This window comes from Microchirus variegatus (assembly GCF_963457635.1).
Source record: "Microchirus variegatus genome assembly, chromosome: 20".
Lineage (NCBI taxonomy): Eukaryota > Metazoa > Chordata > Actinopteri > Pleuronectiformes > Soleidae > Microchirus > Microchirus variegatus.
In genome coordinates, this window is record NC_139821.1 from 7,783,362 (window position 1) to 7,810,726 (window position 27,365).

A 27,365-nucleotide genomic window follows, 5' to 3' on the forward strand; every position below is an offset into this window, starting at 1 on the left:
GTGTGTGTGTGTGTGTCCACAAAGGGTAGTAGCAGGGTCATGGCCAGTGGGCCAGGTAATGACTCCCCCAATTGTTCCCTCATGCGGATTTCTGCTCTGTGGACCAACACTCTTAATGATAGTAAGGAAGGGACACTATATGCGAGTACTTGTGCCGATCAGATCCGTATAAACCGTATATCAGTTTATGTGCGGTCACCGCATGTGATCAGCGCGCGGTCATGTGCCGCCTTGTTTTCGTCCTGCGACATGGCCGTTTGATTGAGCAGAGGGATGCCAGGACCTCGGCTTTGTAAGAATTTAATAGCTTTCATTTCCCCCAGCCTGCTTGACCTTCTCCATGCCTCACATTAGATATGCATTACACCTGAAGTCTCCCATGGCCAGATACACCTGCACCCTCTCTTTAGTATATTCTCTCAGTCTACGCTCCCCTGAGCTTTGCAACCTGTGCCCCGTTGATACTTGACTGCCTCCGGCCACAAGGGCTCAAGCCTGGAAATATATTTGGTTCTCATGCCTTCAAGTAAAGACTCTGTGTGTTTGATTCTGACTTTGGTGTTTATAGTTATTTCTGGTGGTTGTGTACATACAGCAGATAATAACAGGATTATCTTGGATTCTATGCATAATGATCAATTGAACAAGGGCAAAATGACATACACGGTGTGGTGAATGTTATCTACAAGACCGTCCAGCTTTGAACGGCCATCAGGGCATCATCAGAATCAATTGCAGAGGCTCAGAATTCCTCCTCCTGCCCTCGTCTCAATCTCACTCTAATTGTATCACCTTATCAAAGGCTGGGATAAAACAAGTGGCGCAGATTAGTTTCCATTCAGAGCCAATCTAATCCTTTCAGCTTGTTCTCTCTTAATGTCATTCAAACCGCTCCACACAACGCCATTGTGTACCAGTGTTGGACATCTGTCTGTCCACGAGAAAGATTTGAAATCAAAATCATTTTGATGCCTGGGGTTCACTAAACGGTGTACTCTCTGGGGTTGAAATTATGCAGTCTTTTCTTCCAAGGTCGAGCTACACAGTAATTGAAAACAATTGCCTACCTCTTACATGGACTAAAACGTGTAAGCAGTATCTTTAATATCCTCTCATATTAGAGAAGCTACATGCATTTCCCTTCACAGTATCGTGGCCACTCAGAAATCAAATCAATATATGTCCCCATGTCCTTCACGTTGGTGAAAGAAAAACACATTAAAGTAGAGAAAGAGTGTTTCACAATAAAACTGCGCACGTTGCAGGTGCAAATAAAGTCTCCTCCAAAAAAAAAGCCTCTCTGGATAGCGATCACGACAGCAGTAATTCCCTGCCGTCTTGATGTTTGTTTGTGAGGTAAACAGTCAGCGGATGACATTGCAGTGAGCTGCAGAAAGACTTATCTCGGGACCTTTTTTCACTGGAATACCCTGTGTTTTGTCGGTGTATTCATCTGTGACGGGACTCTTCACAGCGCCATTGAAGTGGGCTCATTGAATTGAATGACAAAAAGCCTGCTTCCTCTTCTTCTTCTTCTTTTTTTTGTGGTGCTGTTGCTCATCCCTCAGGGAGGTAGAGCGATAAAAGGAAGAGAGGAAAAAAAAAATGCTTCCCTGCATGCAACATGTCTGGAATTTGAAAGCTAATCATCCAACCTGTTGGCTGTTTCATCATGCCCAGCAAATGTGTGACCTTCTGACTCTTTCAGAAAGATGAAACTTCTTGTCCCTGCAGGGCTTTATGACACTTCCATGGATAAACGGAGGCCTCCAATACACTTTACTAACTTGCACATACACCATATATATAACAAGTATTTTTGAAGATAAACCAAATATAATTAATTAATTTCCCTCTTTAGTGGATTCATGCATTCCAAGTTTAAGTGTGTACTTTGAATTAATCAAATATTTATGAAATCATATGCCATTTTACTTATTTAATACCGTCATAATTTGTCCCCTTGTGTTTTAACTTGTTAGCATAATACCACTCGACTTTTCTCAGGTGTGAAGGTGTGAAGTTTAACTGTCAAAAATATTGAACAGAAAAGTATTTAGATGTATATTTAGTGTGTGTGTGTGTGAGAGAGAGCAAGGTTTATAAATTATAAGTGTGGTAAAGCATCTATTTACCCTCTTATTCATGACTTATGCAACACTTGCTTGTCTTTTGGTTGTGTTTGTCACACATGGACCCGACATGCTGTTATGCTGTTGAGACGAGGCCAGCTCTTGAATGGAATATCCTGCCGAAAGCTAATTTTTTAAAGTGTTTCTAGTCCCTGATTGCTGTTGCTAGAGGAGTTAATAGTTGATATTAATAATACATGATGTTTAATCGATGCACAGTTTCAAACAAAGAAATTGATTGATTGCTTGTGAAGATGCTTTTAACTTGAGTCAGACTTCGTAGCAGCTGTTCAACCGCCTCACTTAGGAATAAATAGTATATAGGTTTGTATATATAGACTTGTTTGAAGTAAATGGAATCCTATAATATAATTATACGTATATATTTGTTGGTGAAAGTGTGCATTTGTTGCTTATCTGTGTGGGCTGTTTGCTCAGGGGCTGCTCATGTGATTTGGTTTTATTTATTCAGGGGAAGAGAAGGGAGGAACAGACAGGAGTGATAAAGAAGCACAAAGAAACCTGAAGCGATTAGACCACTACTCAAACCCAGCTTAGCAGGGAAAGCTTCACACAAAGCCAACAATTGTTGCCTTCCTTTAAATCTTGCTTCTTGTTTGCTTTCCTTTCAATTCTCTTCCTTGCACTCTTTACCTCGCTTCCCCTGTTCTCTCCCTCCACAAAATAGATTATTTCTTTTTCTTTATGTCTGGCGTCTTTGCAGCATGTTAGGCTGCTTAACTTTACAAGACCCCACCCTCCTGCCCTAGTTCGTTCCGTTTCTGGAGACTTCATATTAAAGTGTTACTGTATCTCAGACGTCTAACACCCCAACACTCTCTCTTTCATTTCTCATTATAAGAGCTACCTTTTTTTTTTTTTTTTTTTTTTACATGTTCTTTTATTTCTCCAAAGAAGTTTGTGGACTCACTCTGTGTGGATTTGCTAGGTTTGCTAATTGCACTGCATGTTTTTGTCTAAATCAATATGGGATTAAAGTTGGATTAAGTTTACGAAGGGATTAGATGAGTGAAAGTGTGTGGATGTGGGGTTTTTTCTGGAAGAATAGAAGAGGTTTATATCAGGTTAGGCTGGAATATAATATATATATATTATACTGTACCTTTATCAGCCACATTTCCTCAAATAATTAACTTCATTTTTTTCTACTTTCTCCCACACAAGGTTTGGTGGGAATGGTTTGCAGCTTTTATGTGCACCTCACCTAAAAGCCCGTTTAGGCTTTCAAGAATTACCCTGCCGTATATATCAAGGGATAGTGTTTGGAACCAGAGCCAGAAGCTGCTTACAACACAAAGGGCCCAATTCTCCAACTCCCCCAAAACCCACTGAAATGGACTGGATTAGACCACCTGGTTTGGTATTTAGAGTTAAAAAAAAAAAAAAAAAAAAAATCCACGTCTCCACCTGTGCTTGGCATTGCCCGTGAATGCCAGTCATTTAGACAGCGTTTCAAAGGCGAGGCCCTACCTCTTTCCCCCAGTGGACCAGTTCCACTTCCACATATAGAGCAAGCATTGTTTTAAATGCGACTGCTCCCATCCCCCTGAGACAGGGTTTCAATTCACTGGCCACTGTAGCAAGTGCACTGCAGAGAGGAAATATGATAAATCTGTCTCTAATGCTGTCTGTCAGGAAGCAGAGGGAGGAGGGGGTTGGTGGGGGCATTCTCTTTTTCCCAGGTGCCAACAGGTGGAAACGGGGTAAGCCCAGGTTGGGTTACCATGTGCATGTATGTGTGTGAATTCTTAATCCGTGAATAACACCACCCCTATCTTGTGTTTTTTTTGTTGTTTTCAGGTGCGCCAGAAAGGAGAAATGTGAGCGTTCATCAGAGCCGCGGCGTTTCGCATCAGACATCAAGCAGTGTGTGCATCTCAGTGTCCACCCAAACAACATCTCAGTGTCCCAGTTTAGTGTAACGGTAAGTGGACAAACCCCCCCAAAAATGTGTTTTTATTCTATCATTCAGTAACTTATTCGTCTAAACTGCATTACCGCTGCGTCTTTTCGGATTATTATTAACAAACTGCTTCATTGCCGTGACTCGTCTCTGAGCCTATTATTCTCTGAAGAAGGAAGCAAACATTTGTCACAGTAAAGCCTTCTTGCAAACAACACTGTTGATTGGTGAAATGTGTTGTTTAATAAATAATAATAATAAAAAAAAAAGCAGATTGACAGTATAACACTCAACCATAATTTGTAGCGTGATGTAATTATGCTTTAAATTCTGATTAGCACCTGGTGTTAACTGTGTAATCCCGCTTTACATCACTTTACTGCCTGCCAACACGTCCTCCTTTAATCCGGAACTTGCAAACTTATAGTCCTGTCCAGTGAAACCACTCACAAACAAACACAAACAATAATCAACAGCACACAGGTTTAGTGCGGCCATGTTTATTGCGATTGCTGGCAGTCGACTGCAGCACTTTTCCTTCCGGGCATTTAATTGTCTGAGATTTAAAAGGGTTTTGATTGTTGAAAAAGTATTGATTAATGTAATCCCTTCTGCAGGTATTGAGGCATGCTGTTGTAGGGAATCACGTCTACTTTTTGCAGTGTAATTTGTGCCACGAGGGTTATGTTTTTATATGTATAATTTAAAGACTACGTCTTACAGCTGATGAGGTTTCCTCACTTTATTCTCCTTGCGCAACACCTTATTTTATCGCTACCGAAACATATAAATCCCTGTGGGTCTGACTGTTTTTATTCATCCAAACTCAGAGAGATAACCTACTGTATATATTTATGGCTGAATGTGACCATAACCACCTTAAGTGATGTCACGTTTTTTTGATTCCCATTTCCAGTTTAATGATGGTTTGGAAATTGAATTGACAGGAACACGGTGCATTATTATCTAATGTGATTTTTCTCAGGTTAAGTCTGAGTGACTATTTTCCATGCGTGTCTCGGGTCACGGGAGGTGCTGGTTTTTCTGTGGTAAACCTCTGATAATGATATTCATGGGGTGCAAACGTGTGTGTGTGTGTGTGTCATGTTGCTCCAGCCTGATCCTTCAGAGAGTGTTTAACCTTTTCTCAGCATGCAGGCTGCACCCAAAGGCTATGCCACAGATCTCACCATCCGAATGATCGCAGGTCAGAGGCTTCTGCCAGATAGACAGGAGCTCCTCCTTAACCTTTGTGTTATTAAATATTTGTTTGAAAAGATAAACCGAAGCATTTCGTAGGAGAAACGGATACATAGATGCCAACTGCTGAAATCAGACCCAATGCCAAACAGCAGAACTTTTTTGTTGTTGTTATGCTACAGAGGAATATTCATTTTAAAAGCTACAGAAGCTCTAACCACGAATTAAAACACGTAGAATGACTAAATTACAGTGGCATTTAATATTTCTCGATAAATCATGTCAAATTTGTCATTAATCAGCAAAACACATTAAGGTTGTATACCTTACAATAAAGCATGCTGAATAATAATGAGTGTAACATTGTGACAATTGATGAAAGGGAACATAAAGTTCTAGTCATTTTTTTAAATAAAACATGCAAAATCATCATATATTATATCCTCAGCATAGAAAGGTGTGTTTCTGTGAGTGACTTATTTCCATATTTATTCAGCCCTGCTGTGGTCACGCTTTGCTGTGACGGCTCCAAATGTAATTGAGGGAACTGGAGGTCTGGGCTTTATTTCCCTCTTTAAAGTGAATTAAAGTGAGAAGAAAACTGTGTGTGTGTGTGTGTGAGAGAGAGAGAGAGAGAGAGAGAGAGAGAGCGATGATGATTGAAAGTGACGATATGTAAGATATAGACACCTGGTCACGCCGTGTCCATCTTATGTGTGGAATCTATGTATCTGTTCACCCCCGCGCTGCCATCTTTTCATTAAACAGCAATATAAAAACAGTGCAGGTCAGCCCTTCTCATGGTGCTGAGGCAGCTTTTAGCATCACAAGTGTACTACGCACTGCTCCTCAAATCAATGCCTCGACCAAGGCCCTCTGCAGACACACTTTTCTATCAATATGTATATTTTGGTCATGACCCCACTCCACCTGCTTCTATGACCCTCTTTTTATTACTATTCTTTTTTTTCAAGGACAGTCTTTTTTTTGTCCCCTCCTAGTCCACCTGAAGACTTTTTTTTTTACTTGCAGCAAGCTTACGCAGCATTTTCAAATGAAGTGGGAAATTTGCATTATATATCTCCCAGCGAGCCCTCTTTTCTCTCCCTGTCCGGCCGTTTTTCCTTCGTCTCCTCAATTCTTCACCGGCTCATTTGTTCACCTTCCTGCTGCTGCTCTTTTCCCTGCTTTGTTCTGCATTTTACCCTGAACCAGTTTCAGCTCATTCATTCAGTCGGCTTCCTCCATCTCTTCCTGCTCCTCATTCCTTCTTACCATGACTTCCTGCATTCATCATTTTTTTGTCTTTTTTTCATGAAACCACAGGTTTTTGTCAGGACATTATTATCAAAATGTGAAATCCATAGCGCTCATTGATGCCACAGGTATTTTGAGAGGTAGCAGCACTTGTGCCTAGCACGTGACACAGATTTCAGTCTTTTTTCTTTTTTGTTTACAGCAGTGGTTTGATGTTGTTTGGATGCACTGTAGAGCACCTCATACAAGAGTGCAATACTGGCCTCTGGCCACCGATCACCCTGCAGACAGAGCAGATCTGCACAGAACTTGCAGCTGTGCCTCTCACAAGTAATATTATGTTGTTTGAAGAACATGTTGGCACTGAAACTGATCTGAAGTGCTCACAGATGCAGGATTCACAGTAATAACAACATTTGGGACACAGATCCCATAACCTGTCCATGAATGTGATTGAAGTCATTGATCTGGTCAGTTTGCAATGAAAGAATGTTTGAAAACTCATTTAAATCATTGATTAACAGCTGACTTCTCATTAGAAAGACCATTTGTTATGCTCATCTAACTTATCATGTTCTTTACTTTCAACTCTCCGTCTTAGTTGCTAAGGCAACAGAGACAGGGGAATGAACCAGTTTATACTCTATCACACAGCTAGTTAAAGAGTGTAACTAGAGATAATTATAATTATGTCAGCATACCATGTGTGAAGAACAACATTGAGATTTTAAATAACTGCAAAAGTTATACAAAAAAAAAAAAAAAAAAAAATATCTCTTCCGACAGAAAAATGTGTTACTAACCAAATGAGCAAGTAGGAGCATGTGCAGAGTGAACAGTGAACTGCTGATATAATCTGGGCAGAGTTTTTGTATCATAACAGTAGAACAGCAATTGAGTTATGCTAACTGTGGCTCCAGTGCATCATCTCGCGAATATATTTCGACATGCCTAAGGAAAAGAAATGCTCAACAGAAGACTCAAGAGAAACTGTCTTCTTTATCCTATTATTCTTTACTCCACAGTTGTAAAGGTTTTTTCACAGGTTGTCAGCCACTATTTTTTAACATGTGTGATGAGGGGAAGCTTTGCTTTACAGGGTCTTTAACGTCTGTAAGGGAACTTACAATAAAGGAAAAAAAACAAACATTATTTATTTTTTAAACTGGGTAATTTTACACAATACTCACACATATTCTACTGTATATTTGTCGTTCCACAGTTGGTGTTGGAAGCCCATAATGTCCCCGAACTTTCAGCGGGTGTGAGCTGCAGCTTTGAGGACCTGGCTGAGATGAACGGCTTGGTGGACGGAAACCGGATCAAGTGCTTTTCACCTGCTGAGAAAGAGATGCCACGGGTAATTGTCGACAAAGGTGAGCTTATGTCTGTTGCCCGAATAGCAAACAAACGGGATTGTTAATTTTATGAGCAAAATCCATGATTTTAAATGGAAAAACCTTTGAATTCTGGATTATTTGGTATTGGGGCAGCTGTGGCCTAGTGGTTAGGGCTTTGAGCTCGAGACCGGAAGGTAGCCGGTTCAATCCCCGACCAGTCCGCAGCTGAAGTGCTGTTGAGCAAGGCACCTAACACCCTCACTGCTCCCCGAGCGCCGCTCACTGGCATGGCAGCTCACTGCGCTGGGTTAGCATGTTCTCCACCTCACTGTGTGCTGTGTGTGTGTTCACTAACTCACTGCAGAATTGAATTTCCCCTTGCGGGACTTAAAGGGTTCTTAATTTAATTTAATAATAATTCTGGATTATTTGGTATTGAAAGATCCTCGTCCATATGAAGGTTGTGTTTTGACATGACATATGTTGCCATAACTAGATAATTATGTGTTTATTTTTCAGTTCAATATCTGAACACACTGCTGTAATGCAATAAGACAAATAATGAGTAGTTTTACTGTAGCACCACACCAAATGAACAGGTCCCTGCTACAAATCTTTGAATTCAGACCGTCTACAGAATCTGGGATCAGCACCTGTTTAAATAAATATGAAGTGCCATTGCCAGAATCGATGTCAGACCACCTGTTTTTGATTCTGAAATCATATATGTCTGTAATGAGAGCCAACATTCATCGATTTTTATTTTTTTATTTTTTTTTACTCTTACGTCAGAAACGTGCCGTCTAGGACTCACCGTGTTATTTGGAATGTTGTTATCTCGTTGTCATCAGTAACCGCGCAGGCCTCGAAGCACTGCCCCAGGATATATTTAGTAATTGAGTGAACATTAGTTATTAGTCTGCTGTGGGATTGTTACCATCCTACCTCAAAGTGGATGTGTTCCAGAGGGAGTGATGGTGGGGGGGGGAGACACCCCAGTTAACCCTAGTGCAGAAAAGAGAGAATATCAAGCTGCACAGGCAAGTGACTGCTTATACAGAGCTTACACAGTCCCTGCAGTTAATGTCACTGTTTCCACAAAGAGGCAAACAGCCAAACAATTATTTATTCCACAAGCAAAAGACAGAATATTTATTTATTTTTCCATTATGCTGCTCTTCAACCTCCCCTCTCTTTGGTTGACTAAGCTTGGTCTAATTGAACCACACTCCCATCTGGGAAGTCCTGTCCCCAGGCAGGCAATCCTTCATTACCAAGTCTCAGTGTGTCCTCATGTTAAAATAATGAAGATGCCGTCTTTCCATCGTTTCAAAGAAAGAAAGAAAAATGAAAAAGGAAAGGAAAAGATTGTGATCCATCAATGGTGCTTAAAATTTACATACAAAGGATAACCAGTGATGAGTTTTAGAGCCCGACGCTGCTGCTGCTGCTGTCGTAGGAGCTCGGAAAGAAAAATGGATTCACACATGATTGTAATTTCCATGAGGAAAGATTGCAGTGTATGTAGAGAAAGTAAATTAAATACACATACACTGTCATGAACAAATACACACCATAATAAAGTAATCCGCTGATAAACAGCACACAGATGTACAACAGATTTTTTGGGACATTTGTTCAATATTTACTCATATTGATATGTAAAGCTGGTGATGTAGATGGGTAAATGTGTATTTTTGAGACGCATAAATTAAGAGTCTTTTGCTTTGTGTGTCACCCACAACCACACACACACACAATTATGTCCTCTTCCTGCGTCCGGAAGGAGGAGAATATTTCACTTTTTTTTTTTGCCTATATTCAAACCGTCTTCCATTTTTTACTACACCTCATTAGTCTAAGCTTGGGGAGGAAAGATAGTCCTAGCAGGCTTCAAGGTAACATTTAGGTGGCCTAATTAGGACAGATCCGTTGTCAGCTGTGCTTTTACTGTGATTGATGAATGATTCCTTCTTTGTTAAAGAGATGGAGTGAGACACAGGGAGAAGAAAGAGTCACACGGTGGAAGGAAGCGAAGGGACCTGTGTGTGTGTGTGTGCAGAGATAGAGTGGTGATGAGAGAAAGGGAGGTACAGAGGTAGAGAGAGAGAGAGAGAGAGCAGTTAGATGTGTGGATGTGCTGTTGAATTAAACATGAACGCCTTCATTAGGGCCAGACAAAAGGACACACCAAATACAGATGAGGCGCGAGCTTTCACACAAATCCACACTTGTACACAGACGCACACACACACACACACACACACACACACACACACACACACACACACACACACACACACACACACACACACACACAGAGTTTTTGATTCATCGTCTTCCTCCTTTACCTTGTCAAAGACGAATATTTTCCGTCCCAAGGGAGGCGTATGTGCACCAACTTTTATTGTCTCTTCTGAGGAAAAAGGGATAGAGAGATTTAACCCAACAAACCCTGTGTCTCTCTAAAGATACTGCGTTCACTACTGCAACAGGCTCAGCACCTGTGGCTCAAAGCATTGCAGTCACATCTCCTTCATGGTGATATCTTAATATCAATAAAAAAAAACTAGACTCTGAAAACAAATATGCGAGCATATGAATAACATTATAATCATAATGGCAGTATTTCCGAAGCTGTATCTGTATGTTTTGCTTCGGAAAAAGTGGCCGACGCGCCTCCATTTTGTGCAATAACTGTCGTTTTATTTATCAGAGTGACAAACACTTCATGACTGTGATTTATTGTCACCAGGAGACCACCAGATTGTGCAGCTTTATCTCAAATCCAAGGAGACGGGCTTGGCCTTCGCAAACACCAGTTTTGTTTTCTACAACTGCAGCGTGCACAAATCGTAAGTCCTTTCTGTAATCCACACATTTTATATACTGATGGGTCAAAACATGTAGCATTTGACTTAAGTCACTTTCTCTTGACATGTAATGTTGTATTTTCCGGCAAATAGTATGTATCCCTTGATGGTTGATTTTTTAAAACAATACACTGATTGTTGAAAGTGTTGGCATATTGAAGCTTTTGTTCTGCAGTGTATTTGTTGCAGTTCAATATTAATCCCTTCTGCTCTTCATGCAGGTGTCTGTCATGTGTGAGCAGTCCCTACCAGTGCCACTGGTGTAAATACAGACACGATTGCACTCACGACCCTCGCACATGCTCCTTCCAGGAGGGACGAGTCAAGAATCCTGAGGTGAGCCTCAAACCGTTTACTTCTGATTTGTTTCTCGTGCTTTGATTAACTCCAGGCCACAAGTGCCATTTAGAAGACTACAGTCCTCATTGGAAGCCGGACATTTCTAGTGTTATTTCTGTCTGGAGGCGTGAAGACGAGCAAACTCATGTCCAAGAATCCCTTAAGCTGACCAGCTCCAGACAGCCTCTTTTGAGTGGGCCTGCCAAGTCATAAAACACAGTGAAATAAATTTAGGGGGGATGTTTGGCTATGTGAGACTAATAGCTATCATTCTGGATTTCACTCTCAAAAAGAGTTATGTTAAAAGGATCAAGACACCTTTCAGCTGTAGTGCTTCCATCTGGCACGAGTCTCCTGGCATGTCTGCCTCTTGATTACACATCAAAGGGCAGTGGAAGCTAATAAAACTGAGCCATTTCCTCTTGCCCATCCCTATTCCCTGCAACAGCCTAGTCTGTGTGAATTATCAATAGTATTGGCAGCCGGTTCTATTCCCGCCGAAGCAGAGCCCACTGTAATTAGGCTGCTCTGCTGCAGAGGACATGCTCCTCGCTGGATGGGGTGCGTTCAGTGGATGCCTCCAACCCGCCCACTTCCCTTTCTGTGAGAGAGGTCTCACTCTGATTTAAAGTAACTGCCACAGTGGTGGCCTTCACAGCAGTGCGGAGGTAACGGAAGGCGTGTGTGTTTGTGCTTCTGTTGTCAAGAAATCTATGTACTTTTATGTGTATGTACACTTTCTTTTCATGCCAATTGACATTAGTTTTCAGGGGAAGGGTTGCACACAGAGTTAGAGTCCTGTTAATCGTAGCCTGAGGTGAGCTACGAAGAAGATCACTATTGCTCATGTCGACGTTGGCAGACGCCGCACAACAGGCAGGGACAAGCTCGGGCCAGATTGCCTCCTTTGATGAGCAGTCTACTCTCAATTGTGTTATTCCTCCCATGTTTCCCCTGAGCCATTCAACCTGCACGGACTATATTACGTTTTTTTTTTCTTCACCCCCCTAAAAATTCCCATTATCGAAGCCTAAGTCTTTGCAGGTTTACTTTTTCAATTAATTCAGACGCTGGTGGTCAATATTGGCTGTGGATAATAATGTGTGAATCCCCCTCCTGTTGTGCTGCTCACTAAAAAAGAAACCAAAAATACAGAGAGGGGGATTTTCGTCTTAGCACATTAATGTCATTTGGTTTTCTGACATGTTCGAGCAGGTGTTTCTCAGGCTTAATGGCTTTTAATTTGCTTTTAATTAACCCCTGAACTGCAAGGTCATGTATTTGCTGCCAGATGTTTGGTTGTCAAACTCTGAATGAATAATTTAGACATGTAAACAAACCATTCACTGATTCATTCCCAAAATATCACGAAGGGAAGAAAGTCAACATTGCTCCATGAAATGGGGCCTCATTCTCATGTAAATGAATTTTTTTGCGTACTATTACAATTAAGGGATTTCATGCAGTGATCTGAATAATCCCTTAACTCTATGCTAATGTCTGAGGCCAGGCAAATCTCCCTACTGGTTGAGCTTGTTGTTAGTATGCACAGCAGGACGAAGGTAAAGCCAGGCCTGGGTTGTACTGTGGGTGCCTTTTTTATTCCTGCCAGCAATGATATGGGCACGTGGATCAGACGTTTGCCTGTTTGCACATTTTCGCCAAGGCCACATCCCTGTTTGCCCTCCACACATCTCAAGGACTAAGCTGTTCTGCTGAGCATCGCCGACAAAGAACACGCATCCTGCTTTGTCTGGATAAAGAGCCAAAAGTGATTCCCGACCACAACTGTTGGACGAAGGTTATTAACCGTTCTTTGTTTACCTGCCTATTTAGCAAATTTTCCCAGTCTGCATTCACACTTATAGTAACACCAAGTGATGAGGCTGAGGACACTTCCTTGTTCTCTTCGAAATAATGAAAACCACGGGGGGAACGTTTCCTTTTTCTCTTCTCCTGTCTGCTACACAGCGTGTAGATTTCCTGATCCACTGCCAAGACTGTATTCGGCTGGCAGGAAAATAGAAAACACACAAAGAGTATAACTGTTATAACTGCATTCAAATGAACCTTCTCTTACCAATAATAGTTTACTCTTGCACTAGTGCTCAGGTGATCAAAGCCTCTGAGTTTATTAACCAGGAACTTATCGATGAAGTGATCAATTTAATTTAATTAAAGAAGTTAAATGCCATCGCTAACAGCCGATAGTTGCCAGTATTAGCCAGGGATTGTGGAGGAAGGTGCTTTTGGTTCGATTCATGGACAAATCAATTCCGTACACGAGACTGTGGAGGAGTCGGTTAAGTAATTACGGAGTAAAAACATTTTATAGAATAAAATGGGACTTTATGGGAAGGAAATGACCACTGATTAATGTGTCATATAACCTGGGTCTGGTTTTAGCCACTGGTTTAAAGACCTTGTTTATGTTATCTGGCATTTTATGCCTCAATCATAGCCAAATCAAAACTCATGATACCATGGCCCATATCAAATTTGTTCCCAAAAACACTGAAAGGGACCACAAATGACTAGAGCAGAAAAGGAACCAAGGGAGGTGATATTTGGGGAAAGAAGTGAGGATTGAACAGCAGGATAGGAACAAGGTGAGCAGCAGCAGGGAATGAGGGAGGGCGAACAGAGAGCTGCTGAGTGTCTTTGCCCGAGGCTCTGCAGGAGATGATAAAACAGAGGCCAGTTAAGGGAAGCTCATGGTAACCAGAGGGTGTGTGTGTGTGTGTATGGACGTGCATAAAAACTGCAGATCCTCTTCATCTACACACCTTACACTGCCATAATTATGGTCCTGCCTCCCTCTAACTCGCACCCTCCCTTTCTTCAAACTATGCCAAGGGCTTTTACGTTCACAGTTCCCACTCTCTCTCTGCTTCTTACTCTCTGTCACTGTCTCCATTTCCACCGTTCACACCTCCCACCAGTCTCTAATTATCCGATCTAAGAAGGTCCCCGAGAAGAAGAGACGTCAGGAAAGAGAGAAACGGTGAGAGGGGAGTTGATAAGAGGAAATGAGAACGGTCAGTGAGCGAGATGTAGGACGAACAACACACACACTTTTAGTTTAGAGAAAGATAAATTAAGGGGGGGGGGGGGGGCAAAACCTGAGGTCAGGAAAAAATGTCTGTGATAGAAACACAAAAAATAATTATATATGAGTGAAGGAGAGGCAGCAAGTTGATTTTTAAATGTCAGGGCTTATGTCGTTATGATGAGTCATGCTATTGACAGGTGTGTTTCATAACTGCTGCAGTGTCAGTGAAGTTCACATCTTCACATACAAAGACACATCTAAGAAGATAAGTTACTCAAGTTAGTGACAGTTGCATATAATGCAGGACTGGTTAAATTGGTCTAATCAGCAAGTACTGAAGTTTTAAGATGTTTACAAGTTGGTCTGCAGCTTAATGAATCAGGAAATTGTTCAATTTCAGCACAACAGATGCGCTTAGTGTTACTGCAAAGATTGTATTGGGTTGATTGCACGGAATATCAGTGTTTTTCTTCTAATTCGGTAAAAAATTATAGTGAAATAATACTTTCAACAATATGACACTCCGCTGCTCCTCTTGGTGTGAGTCGAGCAGTCAGCCGGCTGCTACAGTGAAGAGCTGCACTTGTTAATTTTAATTTTGTGTCAGCGCGATGGCACCACACAGCGAGAGTGCGCATATTTATGGGGCTGTGCATGTTTATGTAGTGTGCACTTTGTGTACATGTATCTGTGCTGGTGATTTAACGTTCGCTCCTCCTGTAATTTATCACACCTCAGTTGTTGGGGGGGGTCGGGAAGGGTGGAGAGCAGCAATAAACACACTGGCATTAGATCAACTTAATGTTGACATGAATCTTAAGAGGCGACAGTGAGCATCACTGCCAATACCAGCAGCATTAGTAGCCAACGAGGACGGCGCACATGTGTTTGTCCACTCCACTGAAAGCTCACTTTATAGCTCGGGACCTGCTGTCAACAGTCGTGGTGTGTGAGAGGATGAGTGTGCATCGTGATAACGCGCTTGCTTATGGCTTCCTCTCCGCATAATTAATTTCCCTGTGTCTTTGGTCACCAAATTAAAAGGGTAAGAAATAGGATTAAGATTTTTAAGATTAACACAAAGACAAACCGCCACAGACTCTGGGGTTGGGAATGTTGATGATCGTACAGTAAAACGAAAGTGTTGTGTGGATAATTAAAAGGTGTTAATTAAATGGTCGAATGGTTTAGGTGTAGTGTTGTGTATTTCCATGACATGTTGTCATAAAGGCTGATGATGCAAGAGATGCTGTTTGACTAGGATTAATGCATTAATTGCACTCATATTCAAAATGCTGTCCTTTCTTTTTAAAATGTTTAAATTTAGGGACTTTAAAGGTTTCAGCTCTGTGTCCTATGACCCCCCCCCGACCCCCCATCAACATGTGCCACTATCAGTGCATAACTTGCATGTCACTGTGTCACACTCCAGTGCTTTCAGCGCCTCCGTTTTCACACAACCAGATCAGATTTATTGTCCCCATTATGCAAGTGTATTAACTGGAAGAGATGTGATTAAAAATGGATTGCGTCTCTCTTTGCTCATTTTCATTCTCCAAATATGACTGTTCGGTCTTAGGAAAATGAGATTTTGGAGACAAACACCCGTGCGCCACCTCGTGCTCCCGCCCCCCCCCACTAGTGAACTCACTCACCCTGTGTGTCATTTATCTATAATGACTTTTTGAATAGTGTTACAGTGTGCCCCCCTCCCCCCCCCCCCCCAACCACCACCACCACAGCAGCGCAGCCATCCAGTCAGTCACTCGGCCTAACCCAATCAAGGGGCTTTTAATGAACTTCAAACGAGTGTTATCATCCAGTTCGACGTACGCTATGCTTCACTCCCCTCAGTTTCATCCGTGCAGGGGTTCACCTTATCTTGCTCTCCTTCTTTTCACCCTCTTCCCTTCTGCCTCTTTGACACGCTAAGGCTCCTCCTGTTGCACGCCGCTTAATCGCTTCTGCAGTTGCACTCGCTCTCTTCTTGTCGTTTCTCTCACTTTTCAGCGAAAAACACGGAATAGTTTGTAAAGCACTTGAGTAAAGGTTGTTTTCTATTTATGATCCTAACCCTCTTTTTTTAACTCGCTCCTCGCCTTTCACTTCTGCTTGTCAGTCACTTTCCTGCCACAGTTTTTCACCTCTCTGTCCTCCTTTTCTCCTCTGTTTATCTCTTCCTCTCCTCTCATTTCAAGCATAGGTGCTCTATATTTAGCCAGCCACTCACACCTAAATTGATTGGCTGTTAATTTTAGACCTCCAACTGCTGAGTGACTAATCTGTCTTGCTCTCTTTCTCGCGGTCTATCTGTATCTATGTTTGCAGCCATCAACCTTATGATGATCCATACTTGATAGTATCGGCCAAACATTGTGTTTTATTGTATGATTAATTCGACTTCCTAGTCCTGGGACTATCTGAGCAAGATCCTTATTTCAACCCCCCAACTAATGCAACTCAATGCCTTAAAGCACACATAATAAAAGCCGTTCAAAAACATTACACAGTTGAAGTGAACATGTCATTAAATTAAATGAATGTTGGTGAAGCACTGTTCGCTGGTTGTGTCTTGCAGCCTGACAAGATAAATGATTAACACTCTGTCTGTCAGGGTTGAGGAATTCTCCTGGTGCAACTAGCATTCATGTTCGGTGTCTCCAAACAGATTTAATTGATTAAAACTGCTGGCGTAGATCATTTTCATAACAATGTAACATCAAAAAAAAGACACTAGCTGTCGCTCGGGTGCAGAATGCAAAAGGTTCAGTTAATCAAACGCTCAAAAAATTGGCACTGCAGGATCTCCCCCAACTAACGCTAAACTAGTCACAATTATGCATAATGCCCACTGAGAAGAGCAGCGGGTAGTCACTGTCCTTTGTTGTCTCGTCGTCTCTCTTTGCAGGGGTGTCCCCAGCTACTGCCAGCCGAGAGAATCCTGGTTCCAGTCAACGTGGTGAAGCCCATCACACTACGGGCAAAGAACCTTCCCCAGCCTCAGTCTGGCCAGAGAGGGTACGAGTGTGTGCTGACCATCCAGGGGAACGAACACCGGGTTCCTGCCCTGCGCTTCAACAGCTCCTCTGTGCAGTGTCAAAACACATCGGTATGTGTGTGTCTTACTGTGTCATTACCCTGTCATCGTTGATGGTCGCCAACCAAAATCACGGCCATATCCCTGTGTCTCTGTGAACTTTACCTACTTTATTATTCTCCGTTACAGTCATTCCATCTGAAGTGTTTTTGCTCTATTAGCCAGACCACAAGACAAGAGCCTGACTTTGTTTCATTTACGCAACCGTCTCTGCAATCAGGCTCCATTTACTGACTGAATAGTGCGTTGACAGCAATGAGAGACTCGCATGAAAAAAGGCTTTATGCTGCTCTCGATGCAAATCATGTATTGATACAATAACATCTCATCTTCCTGTCTGTCTTTATCACTCTGAGTGTGTGTCAGTGTCTGCATGTGGAGACGTCTGTGGGATTTGTGTGGATAATCACAGCACAATCCAAATATTGTACTTTGATTGAGCAGTGAAGGAGGGAAATTGTAATTTAGCGGAAAATGATGATTCTAGCGTCAAACCCTGCATGCTGCTGCTGCTGGTGTTAAAGAACCAGCTAGAAAAATAATCTCTTCATGGTGTGTAGAGTGTGTGAGTGTACAACCACCTGTTGATGATGCATTTTTCATTTAAAACACTATTGTGACAGCAGAGGCTTTTGGACTTGGAGATAATAGACAGTTTAAAGTAGCTCAACACTCTCTCTCTCTCTCTTATACTTGCTGCCTAACACTCTCTTCTCCATGTCTCCCTCCGCCTGTGGTTGCCATGGCGATAGTATTTCTATGATGGGATGGAGATGAGCAGTCTTCCCGTGGAGCTGACCGTCATCTGGAACGGAGATTTCAGCATCGACAACCCTGCCCACAACAAAGGTGAGCATGTCATGTGTACACACACACACACAGAAACACGACTGACTTACACTTTCATATTTTTTTTTTCCGCGGTTTCTATCACAACAAACTGCGCACATATAGCCGACATAGTAAGCGATAAACTCACACACTCATAAACACTTACACACACAGTAAGGCTGCTGCTGCTGCCTCCCCATTATTGCCCTTGGAGCCGGTTTCCATGGCAACAGGCAGGTGGTGTGCTGAGGTGCAGCATCCGTCCCCTTATGTCAGTGTGTGTAGAGTGGTTAACTTAAACACATCCTCTGTTATCACCTTACTCCTGTTGGTCAATCATTCCCCTCCCTGTCTCTGTCTGTTTCCATCTGTCTGTCCTGCACTTTATTCTTCTGTCTATCTATCCTGGACTTGGAATCTCGCCCCTCCCCTTCTCGAATATCACATCTTCTTTAGCTGTTTCTCTTATTTGCCTTGTCAACATCTCTCTGGAAATTCTGGAAAGTCTTTCAATCTCACGGCATCTCTTCTCCTCCCTTCATTTCATTTTCTCTCATCTCAGCATTTCAGCAGACTTTCCTGGCACACATTTCAGTCATGCAACAATAGAAAAGCATAGGTACAGGCAATACATAGCCATAATATTGTGAATTCTAAAAATAAAATGATGAATTAAATCAAATCAAACGCTCTGATTGGCATGAAATCAAAGGTGATACCATTGGATATATTTCTGTTGAATTCACTCAGAGTTTGTGTGGAATGACAACAAAGTGCTACATTTTAAAGAATCCGGCGTTCAGCTGCTGGGTTGCATTTAGTTTTGCCACTGGCGATCCACCACGGTGAATGATCTGTGCTGGGACAAGAAAACAGCTGCATGCTGGGGGGGGTTGTAGTCCTCTGACACAGGTTGTAGCTCATTTTAACCAAAGGCAGCTGGAGAACGGCATCATTTGTAAAATGCAGATGATATGCCAACAAGACACTGAGCTGTAAGGCAAAGTTTGTTTATGTTGTGTGTATGCAGTTTACAAAACATATCCCTGTGCATAACTGTAGAATTAAAGAAGCAGCAAAAGTCAGAGCAAGAGTCCTCCTCTATCCACCTCCTGCCTCTTGACTGCAGAGCAAGCAGCTCCCGGGGCATCGTTTGATGGATGGATCACACATGCATCTAATCACAATTAAAAAGAAAATGGCAGACTTGTTGCCATGGAGATAATATGGTAAATGTGTAGCGTGTGTGAGCAGAGGCAAGAGGCAGCGGCGTGTGAAGAAACTCACAGAGAGATGATGATCGATGGAGAGATAATGAGACAAAGATATCAAAGAATGTCTCTCGCTCTCTCAGAATGTTCACTTTGTTGTTTGCATATTTGAACAGTTTTTTTTCCATCATTTAAAAAGACTTTCTGCCCAAATAAATGTATACGCGTTTGCAATTCTGGCATCATTTGTCAAAGGTTGTTCACTCCATCCTCCTCCTCCTCTTCCCTGCACAGTCCATCTGTACAAGTGCGACGCCCAACGTGGAAGCTGTGGTTTGTGTCTGAAGGCAGATCCGCTCTTTGGGTGCGTTTGGTGTAAAGGAGAGAACCGCTGCACGCTCAAACAACACTGCCCCCACCCAGAGAGCCAGTGGCTGGAGCACAACGGCATCAACAGCAAGTGCACCCACCCTCGCATCACACAGGTGAGACACACACATGCACTCAGCAGCTACTTTATTAGGTACACTCAATCAGCCACATTTCAAGTTCAAACTGAGCATCAGAAAGGGAAAAAAAATGTGATTTAAGTGACTTTGAATACACAACCGTGTCTCGGGTTTACATAGAATGGTCCAAAAAACTCTAATAAACAACCTTGAAGCAGATGATCTACAGTGCAGCAACAAAAATACCACACCAGATGCAATTATTGACACTTTATGAGGTGTCCTGTGTACCTATTAAAGCGGCAGATTGAGTGAATCTACCACAAATTCAGCACAGACTTCATACATTTCAACTTTAAGGTTGTTGTTTTTTTAACTCACCATTTATTACTTGGTACCTTGATTACAGTGCAATGAAGGGAACTGCGCTCAGCACCACTGACAGTCTTTCATTTAAACGAAATGGCAGAGTTGAGTCACCAGCTGCTTATTCAGTCTGACAGCATCTGAGAGAACAATGTATTTCAAACCTTATTAAGTGTCACTCATCTGACAGTTTTAAAAAAAATAATGATAAACTAAAATAACGGGAGTTTGAGAGGTTAGACATTTTAGAAAAGGGACAAGGTTTATTTTTCACAGAGCTTATTTTTCTTTCTTTTCAGTGTAGGAACATTTGGATTATTTTTTTATTTGTTAAATTAGCACATAAATCCACACTAAAGCCAGCAAGCTTTTGAGGCAAAATAATTCGACCTGTGTGAGACATATTAAAGTGTGCAGTGGCAGGGTGGATAAGGTGAGGTGAAGGATCAGAGGATACACTGGAGAGATAGATGGGAAAACACCAGATGAAGAGGGAGAATGGAATCCCGTTTATATGAGTGACTCTGGGTAGATTGAGCCAAAATGGAGTCGCAAGAGTCTAAATGGGTGGAAGAAGGAGACCCCGTTTCACCCATGATGGATGTAATTGGGGTCCTCTCTGTATCCGTTTACCAAGGAAGAGCATTAGGTGCAGATGGTGACTAGAGTTGAAGGGATGAAGGATGAACAGGTGAATCAAAAAGACAGAAACCCCCCCCCCGTTGGTGTCCTTCGTGAGGACTGATGGCTTTTCCCATCCTCTACAGCATCCCAGATACAACAGAACATTTGTGGGTTTTTGGTGAAAGCTGCACCATGTCATAGACAGGAGAAGTGCAGTCTCAAATCTTCAGACTTTAAGGACATAATGTCTCTCCAATACACTGGACCTTCCTACATCATAATGATTATTTTCACATCGTCTGTGAAAATATAGTCATTTTTTTGTCCCTCGCTCCACTTATTACAGCGTCTGAATCAGTCATTTCAAGGCACTTCATCGTTCTCTCGTCGATTGTTAGTCTTCAGAAGTATTCGAGATTGTCTCTGTATTGTCTCTCACATCCCTGAGGCTGCAGCAGGGACACGTTGCAGCCTTCTCACTTGCCTGATTTGAAGAAAAAAAACAACTGTCAGACTGAGGACTTTTCCAAGATGACGTGGCCCTAATGCATTCTAATATGCTTCATTATAATGTCATCGAGCATCAACAACATGAGCGAGAGAGATTTACTTTGAAAGGACTGGAATAGGAGAGGCTGAGCGAGGCATAAGTGATTAAGTTTTTGCCTCTATCCAACCATCAATTATCTTGTCAATGTCACAAATCTAATCAACGCCTCATTGTATCACTCCCTCTCCCTTTTCCTCCTTCTGCACCGACCTCCTCCTTCTTCACCATTTCCCTTCAGCTTTTTTCCCCCCTTTTTCCATTCTCCATATTTACTAATAATTGGAGAGTCATGATGCATTGTGTTCATTCCTTTTTTTTAATTGCATGTATTGCAGCCTGATTCCCAGAAGGCTCTTTTTTCATTAAGATATTAGCAGGGAGGTTCATTAATCAGGCATTGAGCCGTGCGACAATGATGGCTCCCAGCTACATGACAGACGCAGGACTTGTGTAAAAGCATGACCTGGCTCGATCTCGCTCCTTTAAAGTCCTACTAAAGCTACAATTTGTTTTAATCCACTCCTTTGAAAAATAATCAAATAGTTAAATTAAAATCTAGTGCAAAATACAAGAGGACACACAGAGAAACAGCACTGTGACCACAAGCAATAAGTGCATTGACTTCACTGGAAATGATTGGGATCACTATTTTTCAGGGGGATGGTGACACAGCATTATTAAAGTCGGGTCCCTGCCTGCAGCATGGTGGACCTCTATTTGGCAGAGACTGATAGACACAGAGCGCTCTGTGTCCTTATCCAACATCCATCCATCTGACCTGGCCTGATGATGTGTACGCTCGCACTCACCGGCCGAAAAGTAAAATGTGTTATTAAAGCGCTGATTGATGTGAGAAGCGCCTCATCAAGAATGAACGATCTCGCTGATAAATCAAGGGAGACCAATTATTTCCAAAGATGTCACCTATCGCCATGTTTCAAGTCAATCTTAGGTGAGACGATTGTTGATTTCACTCAACGGAGGGACTGAGAAACGACGCTCACTTGATCCCTGAGTCACGACCCCTAAGCTGTCAGCGGAGCCATCGTTTTATCATCCGCCATGTCTTTTGTGCAGCTGTCTCTTTCATCTTCCCACTCTTTAGAAAAGTCAAGAGTTACATAATGATGTGTGAACAGAAACACCTAACACTGAAATAGAAAATCATAACAAACGGCTAATATTCTAAACCATGTGCATTATGTCGATACATTATTTATGTTAGTGTCACAATATTGTATTTATGTCTGTAGCAATCAATTAATACAAATAGTACCTTAATACATTTCAGTGCATTTTATGGAATAAACAAATCAAGATATATTATTGTTTAACCATTTATAGAGAAATTGTACAGATCTGGGTTTTACCTCGTCTTTTTTCTGTTCATTCACAGCCTAAATTGTTGGCATGGAAATCATGTGTTTACATTTGAATTTCAACAGATCACTCCTCTCCGCGGTCCCAGGGAGGGCGGTACGCTCGTGACCATCCGTGGTGAGAACCTGGGCCTGGAGTTTAAAGAGATTCAGGGTAACGTGAAGGTGGCTGAAGTGGACTGCACGCCCATACGTGAAGGCTACATCCCTGCCGAGCAGTAAGTCATTTTACATTTTACACTATGATTTGACTGATTTCAGCACGATGTTATAAATAGATTTTCTAAAACTAAATGCACAAATTATAATAAAGGTATTCATAAGTTTAGCACTTCCTTCATGAAACAGGACTAAATGACCAATTACATTGCTATATCCAGTCAGTTTATGTGCATGTGTGTCCAAAAGAGCAAGTGAGTGAGTCAGGGAGTGGGTATGGACTGGATTGGACTAATCCCCAGACCAGCAGAAAGTAGTGTTTGGATTGTATGTGCACCGCTTGGGTACATTTAGAGAACAGCTCAGGACCGCATTTATCGTTGTGACACATACACACACACACACACACACACACACACCGCCATGCAATCACTCACAGAAAGTTCAGGAGGTTACGTTTATTTGACATCTTGAGTTCATTTTATTTTTATTTGAGGAGGCATTTTATGAAATTATTTTAAACTAGTTTAAAGTTGGCTTATCACCAGACCCAGTGCTGCTTCTGCTCAGAAAGTAACTTGTGTGCCAGCACTTTCTAAGCAAACGCTGACCCAGCAACAAGCAGTAGCTGTGTATAAGGTCATATTAAAAAAAAAAAAAAAAAAAAAAAGGTAGGGACTTTTTACTTCTCTCCCACAAACTTGGCAGTGCTTTCATGTTGAAGTAGCAGCCAAACAAAACACTTTTATTGAGGTTTTAAATGTCGGTTTTGGGTCAATCTTTAATACATAATTAACTGTATTTGCTGGCAAGGCAGAGTGTAGCAGGGTTTGTATAGTTTTTGTGTGCATCATGTACATTTGTGTGTGTTTCCAGGATTGTGTGCGAGATGGGTAAGGCGGAGAAGAGCCAGTACACCGGGAATGTGCAGGTCTGTGTCGGGGTTGGAGAATGCAGTGCAGAATTCAAGGCAACATCCTCCAAGTACTACTACTTTGTGGTGAGTTTGTGGACCACGTGATTTACCTTAATGAGCCGGGGTGGGTTTCCTTGTACTGTATGCGCGGCTGTGATCTGCTGTAGCGTGTTACTCACCAAGGGTCGGATCTCACACTTAGCTTTTCTCTGGAGCGTGAGTCAGCAGTGAGACATGGCTGGCACACACTAATTAGTGCAGAATGAGAAAGGAAAAAACCAATGGTTACAAAATTGTAAAACACTGTTTTCTTGTATTTTTTTTGAATCAGACTACACACACACACACAACTAATTAGCATCACTTAAATACATTAACACTTGCATGTTCTGAAATAAATTTACAGTTGTTTCCATTATGCGGTCGCACATTTTATGCAGTGTTAAGTTCACGTCATCCACTGGGCACTGACGGAGATTTATTTCTCCCTGTTTAAGGAGATTAAATGATATCAGGTCTAGATGTCACGCTAACACAGCAGACACAGGAGATGAGATTATCAGAAGGCCAAATGAGATAGAGGAGGACTTAGTTTAAGACCAGCTTTCAGTGGACAACATCAACTGCTGCTGTCTCATTTAATTTACAATATCACGACAGATTTTCACAAGTGTATACGAGTGTGTTTGTTTTCCATAGTTTTAGCTTAGGATACTTATTCTGTGGACTTGTTTTTATGTCTTTATTCTAGTCTGTGGTCGCCTGGACATTTAAACAAAACAAAACAGCTGATTACATGTCAATGCAACCTTAACCCGGTTACATTCAACCCCATTGATTACTTTTCACCCTTATAACCTCTAACACTATAGGTCCCGAGGATCCTCAGTCTCAAGCCGAGCCGAGGACCTGTGTCTGGAGGAACCGTCGTCAGCATCACTGGCAGCCACCTTGACGCTGGGAGCAACGTGTCAGTCATGTTTAAGGATCAGCCATGCACTTATCTCAGGTTAGTGGCTAACAAGCCAGTACTCACTCTGCCAGTCACTAGTGAAGAATCCATAGACGGTGACTGTTCCTATCTTTTGAAGCTCATTTAGCTGTGGTTAATGTATATATATTGATTAAGAAATTACACTTTAAGTATTTTAATATAATGTTTGCTTGCATTAATTAGAAGTATAGACATAATATTACTTACAGATCAATCCACCATTGAAAGCTCAGTCAATAAACTCCATCCATGTCCACTTAAACCAACCATTCAACTATTTTACATTTTAGATTGTTATTGTTTTTTAATCATTTAGCAGTCTGAGCCAACAATAACAACTACAGCGCCTACATAGTGTGAATCCCGTGTAGTTGCACATAGTCGACTAATGTTAGCACTCGTCTCTACAGGAGGGGCGGCCAGTGGCTCACCTGTCGAACACACGCTTCCCTGCACGGCTATGGAAACGTGTCCGTGTCTGTGAGCATAGACAGAGCTCATCTGCAGAAAGACCTGCGGTTTGAGTACGTGGAGGATCCCACCATCACTAAGATAGAACCTGAGTGGAGCATCTACAGGTATGACAGACAGAAAGTCACATCTGTATAAACCCTGAGTAAACCACTGCGAAATAATACAGTATATGGCCTAATATGACAATGTGACAACTAACCCTTTCGCATCTTTTACAGTGGACACACACCAGTGACAGTAACAGGCACTAACCTGGACATCATTCAGACTCCTCTCATCAGAGCCAAATACAACAGCCATGAGACACTGAATGTAAGTGACTCAAAAAAGGAGATACATCTCCTTTTGTTGAATCGCATTAAAAGCAAACCTTGTGCTTCTAATGTGGTGTTTGTCATTGTGTGTTATTCTGCGTATGTGTATGATTTAATTATTTTACTTTTTGTCCAGCAGTTATAAATAGTAAAGTTAAATGCCTGGGGATTCACCACCTGGGATTCTAAATACCTAATTTCCCTTGGCTCCAATAAGTAAGCCACTGTGAATGTCAGAGATTTTTTTTTCATGCCACTTCAATGTACATCGGTCAAGGCAAAAAGTCAGGTTGAAAGTGAATTCAAAGAGAATGACACAAAATCTCTTCACACATTTGTAACAATAGTGAAGTTCTGATCCTGACCTAAAAGCCACACAGTTCAAAGTACTTTATCCTCCATTCACCACTTTACTCAGGGGAGGACATATAATGATGCTCGAGGGTCTCTGTGATCTCGGTGAAATAAGAGATGGCAACAATAGGTAGTAACGCTATCTTCACGGTTCGTTTGAGCGTGAGCTTGTGCCACGTTTAGCATCTGTGCTCACATATCTCTTCACTGGCCTTTTGTTTCCCAAGATGCTGTACATTCAGGCTAAAGTTTGAAACAACTTCAATTACCCGTCGTCTTACTTTATCAGGGTTTTTTTTGTGTGTACTTTTTAAGTTACTTTTCCTGCAGCACAATAGGACAAATGTAATTCATTTCCTCAAGGTCTTCCAGGATTTGTCAAGTTTATGTTCAAGGAGCCAGTGACAGAAAAGGAAATATTTAAGTGGCTGCAATGGCAAAGGTTATTATGGAAATGTGAAATGTCTGTGAATGACTTGAAAACCTCTGTGAATAAGACCTGTGCTCGTGGTTGATTTGTCAGTGCTCTGACAGACATCGAGGAGTTGAGACATGAAAAGGTTGCATGGGAAACTGGCTTGACAATGACCGATTGGACCTCCTGTCCATTGTTTACATAATAATCATGAATAAAGAAGAAACTGTATAAATTTCACCTCTCAAAGAGACACCATTTCAAAAATAGAAGAAGGTGGCATGTGCGCGAGACTGCGTGAGACAAAATGAAAATCGAGCACAAACAAATCCACATCGTGTACTAATTTCAAGTTAAAGGGAAAAAAATTAAAAGATTCAGCTTCGGGAGGATTACGTTGACGAGCATTTTCAGCGACTAATCGTGGGGAAACCAAATAAAACACCGGTTACCCTCTCTTCTAAATACAATCGCCCCAGAGGACAGCACATTTATGGAGATCCTTACTGCCATAAATGCCAGCCCTTTCCCTGGTAGAGGTCCTGCATAAAGAACTCCAGTTGCTACGAGAATCCCTGGAGTTTAGCCAGCAACAAGTGTCCCTGCAGTCATCGCAGTAGACGAGCTCTACGTCAACGGTCCGTTATACCGGGACAAAGAGGTAACTCTATTAAACACTAAAAAATCAGATCTATCTTGCCCCCAATAGATCAAAACGATCTCTCCGTAATTAAAACTTCACTGAAATTATCTTCCCTCTCTCGTTCCCGCATCTATTCTGTCACTAATTTCACATAATAATAATAATAATGCTCAATTCGATTTAGTGTAACCCTCGGTAAAATCAAGGTAAAAATATCTTGCTGGTTTTGATTCGGTTGGTTCTTTTTGTTGGTTCCCCTATGTGTTTTTCATGTTTATGCTTTTATGTTTTTCTATGTTCGTGCTCTTGGAATCTTTTTTTTTTTCTGCTGTTTTATATCTGTTTAATTGCTTAATGTTGCTAACCTACGCATACACTGTCATTGATATTGTTGTCCACCTGGCACTTTCACAGGTTAAAATGAATAAAAGAAGCGAAAGACAGGACAAAGTGATGTAGAGGGATTAATGTC

General features: G+C 41.8%; 1 protein-coding gene across 1 annotated transcript in view; it reads left to right on the plus strand.

The window, feature by feature from the left end:
* plxna4 (plexin A4) overlaps positions 1 to 27,365 on the plus strand; it is a gene marked incomplete at both ends in the record, with an annotated part of 167,428 nt that overhangs the window by 110,938 nt on the left and 29,125 nt on the right. Inside the window, 12 exons of the mRNA XM_083907285.1 lie at positions 3,954 to 4,077; positions 7,736 to 7,889; positions 10,609 to 10,708; positions 10,948 to 11,062; positions 17,026 to 17,226; positions 17,967 to 18,063; positions 19,551 to 19,741; positions 22,691 to 22,842; positions 23,660 to 23,783; positions 24,572 to 24,708; positions 25,104 to 25,271; positions 25,386 to 25,479. Of these exons, the coding sequence (XP_083763411.1) occupies positions 3,954 to 4,077; positions 7,736 to 7,889; positions 10,609 to 10,708; positions 10,948 to 11,062; positions 17,026 to 17,226; positions 17,967 to 18,063; positions 19,551 to 19,741; positions 22,691 to 22,842; positions 23,660 to 23,783; positions 24,572 to 24,708; positions 25,104 to 25,271; positions 25,386 to 25,479 (1,657 nt within the window). The remainder of the gene's footprint in view (positions 1 to 3,953; positions 4,078 to 7,735; positions 7,890 to 10,608; positions 10,709 to 10,947; positions 11,063 to 17,025; positions 17,227 to 17,966; positions 18,064 to 19,550; positions 19,742 to 22,690; positions 22,843 to 23,659; positions 23,784 to 24,571; positions 24,709 to 25,103; positions 25,272 to 25,385; positions 25,480 to 27,365) is intronic.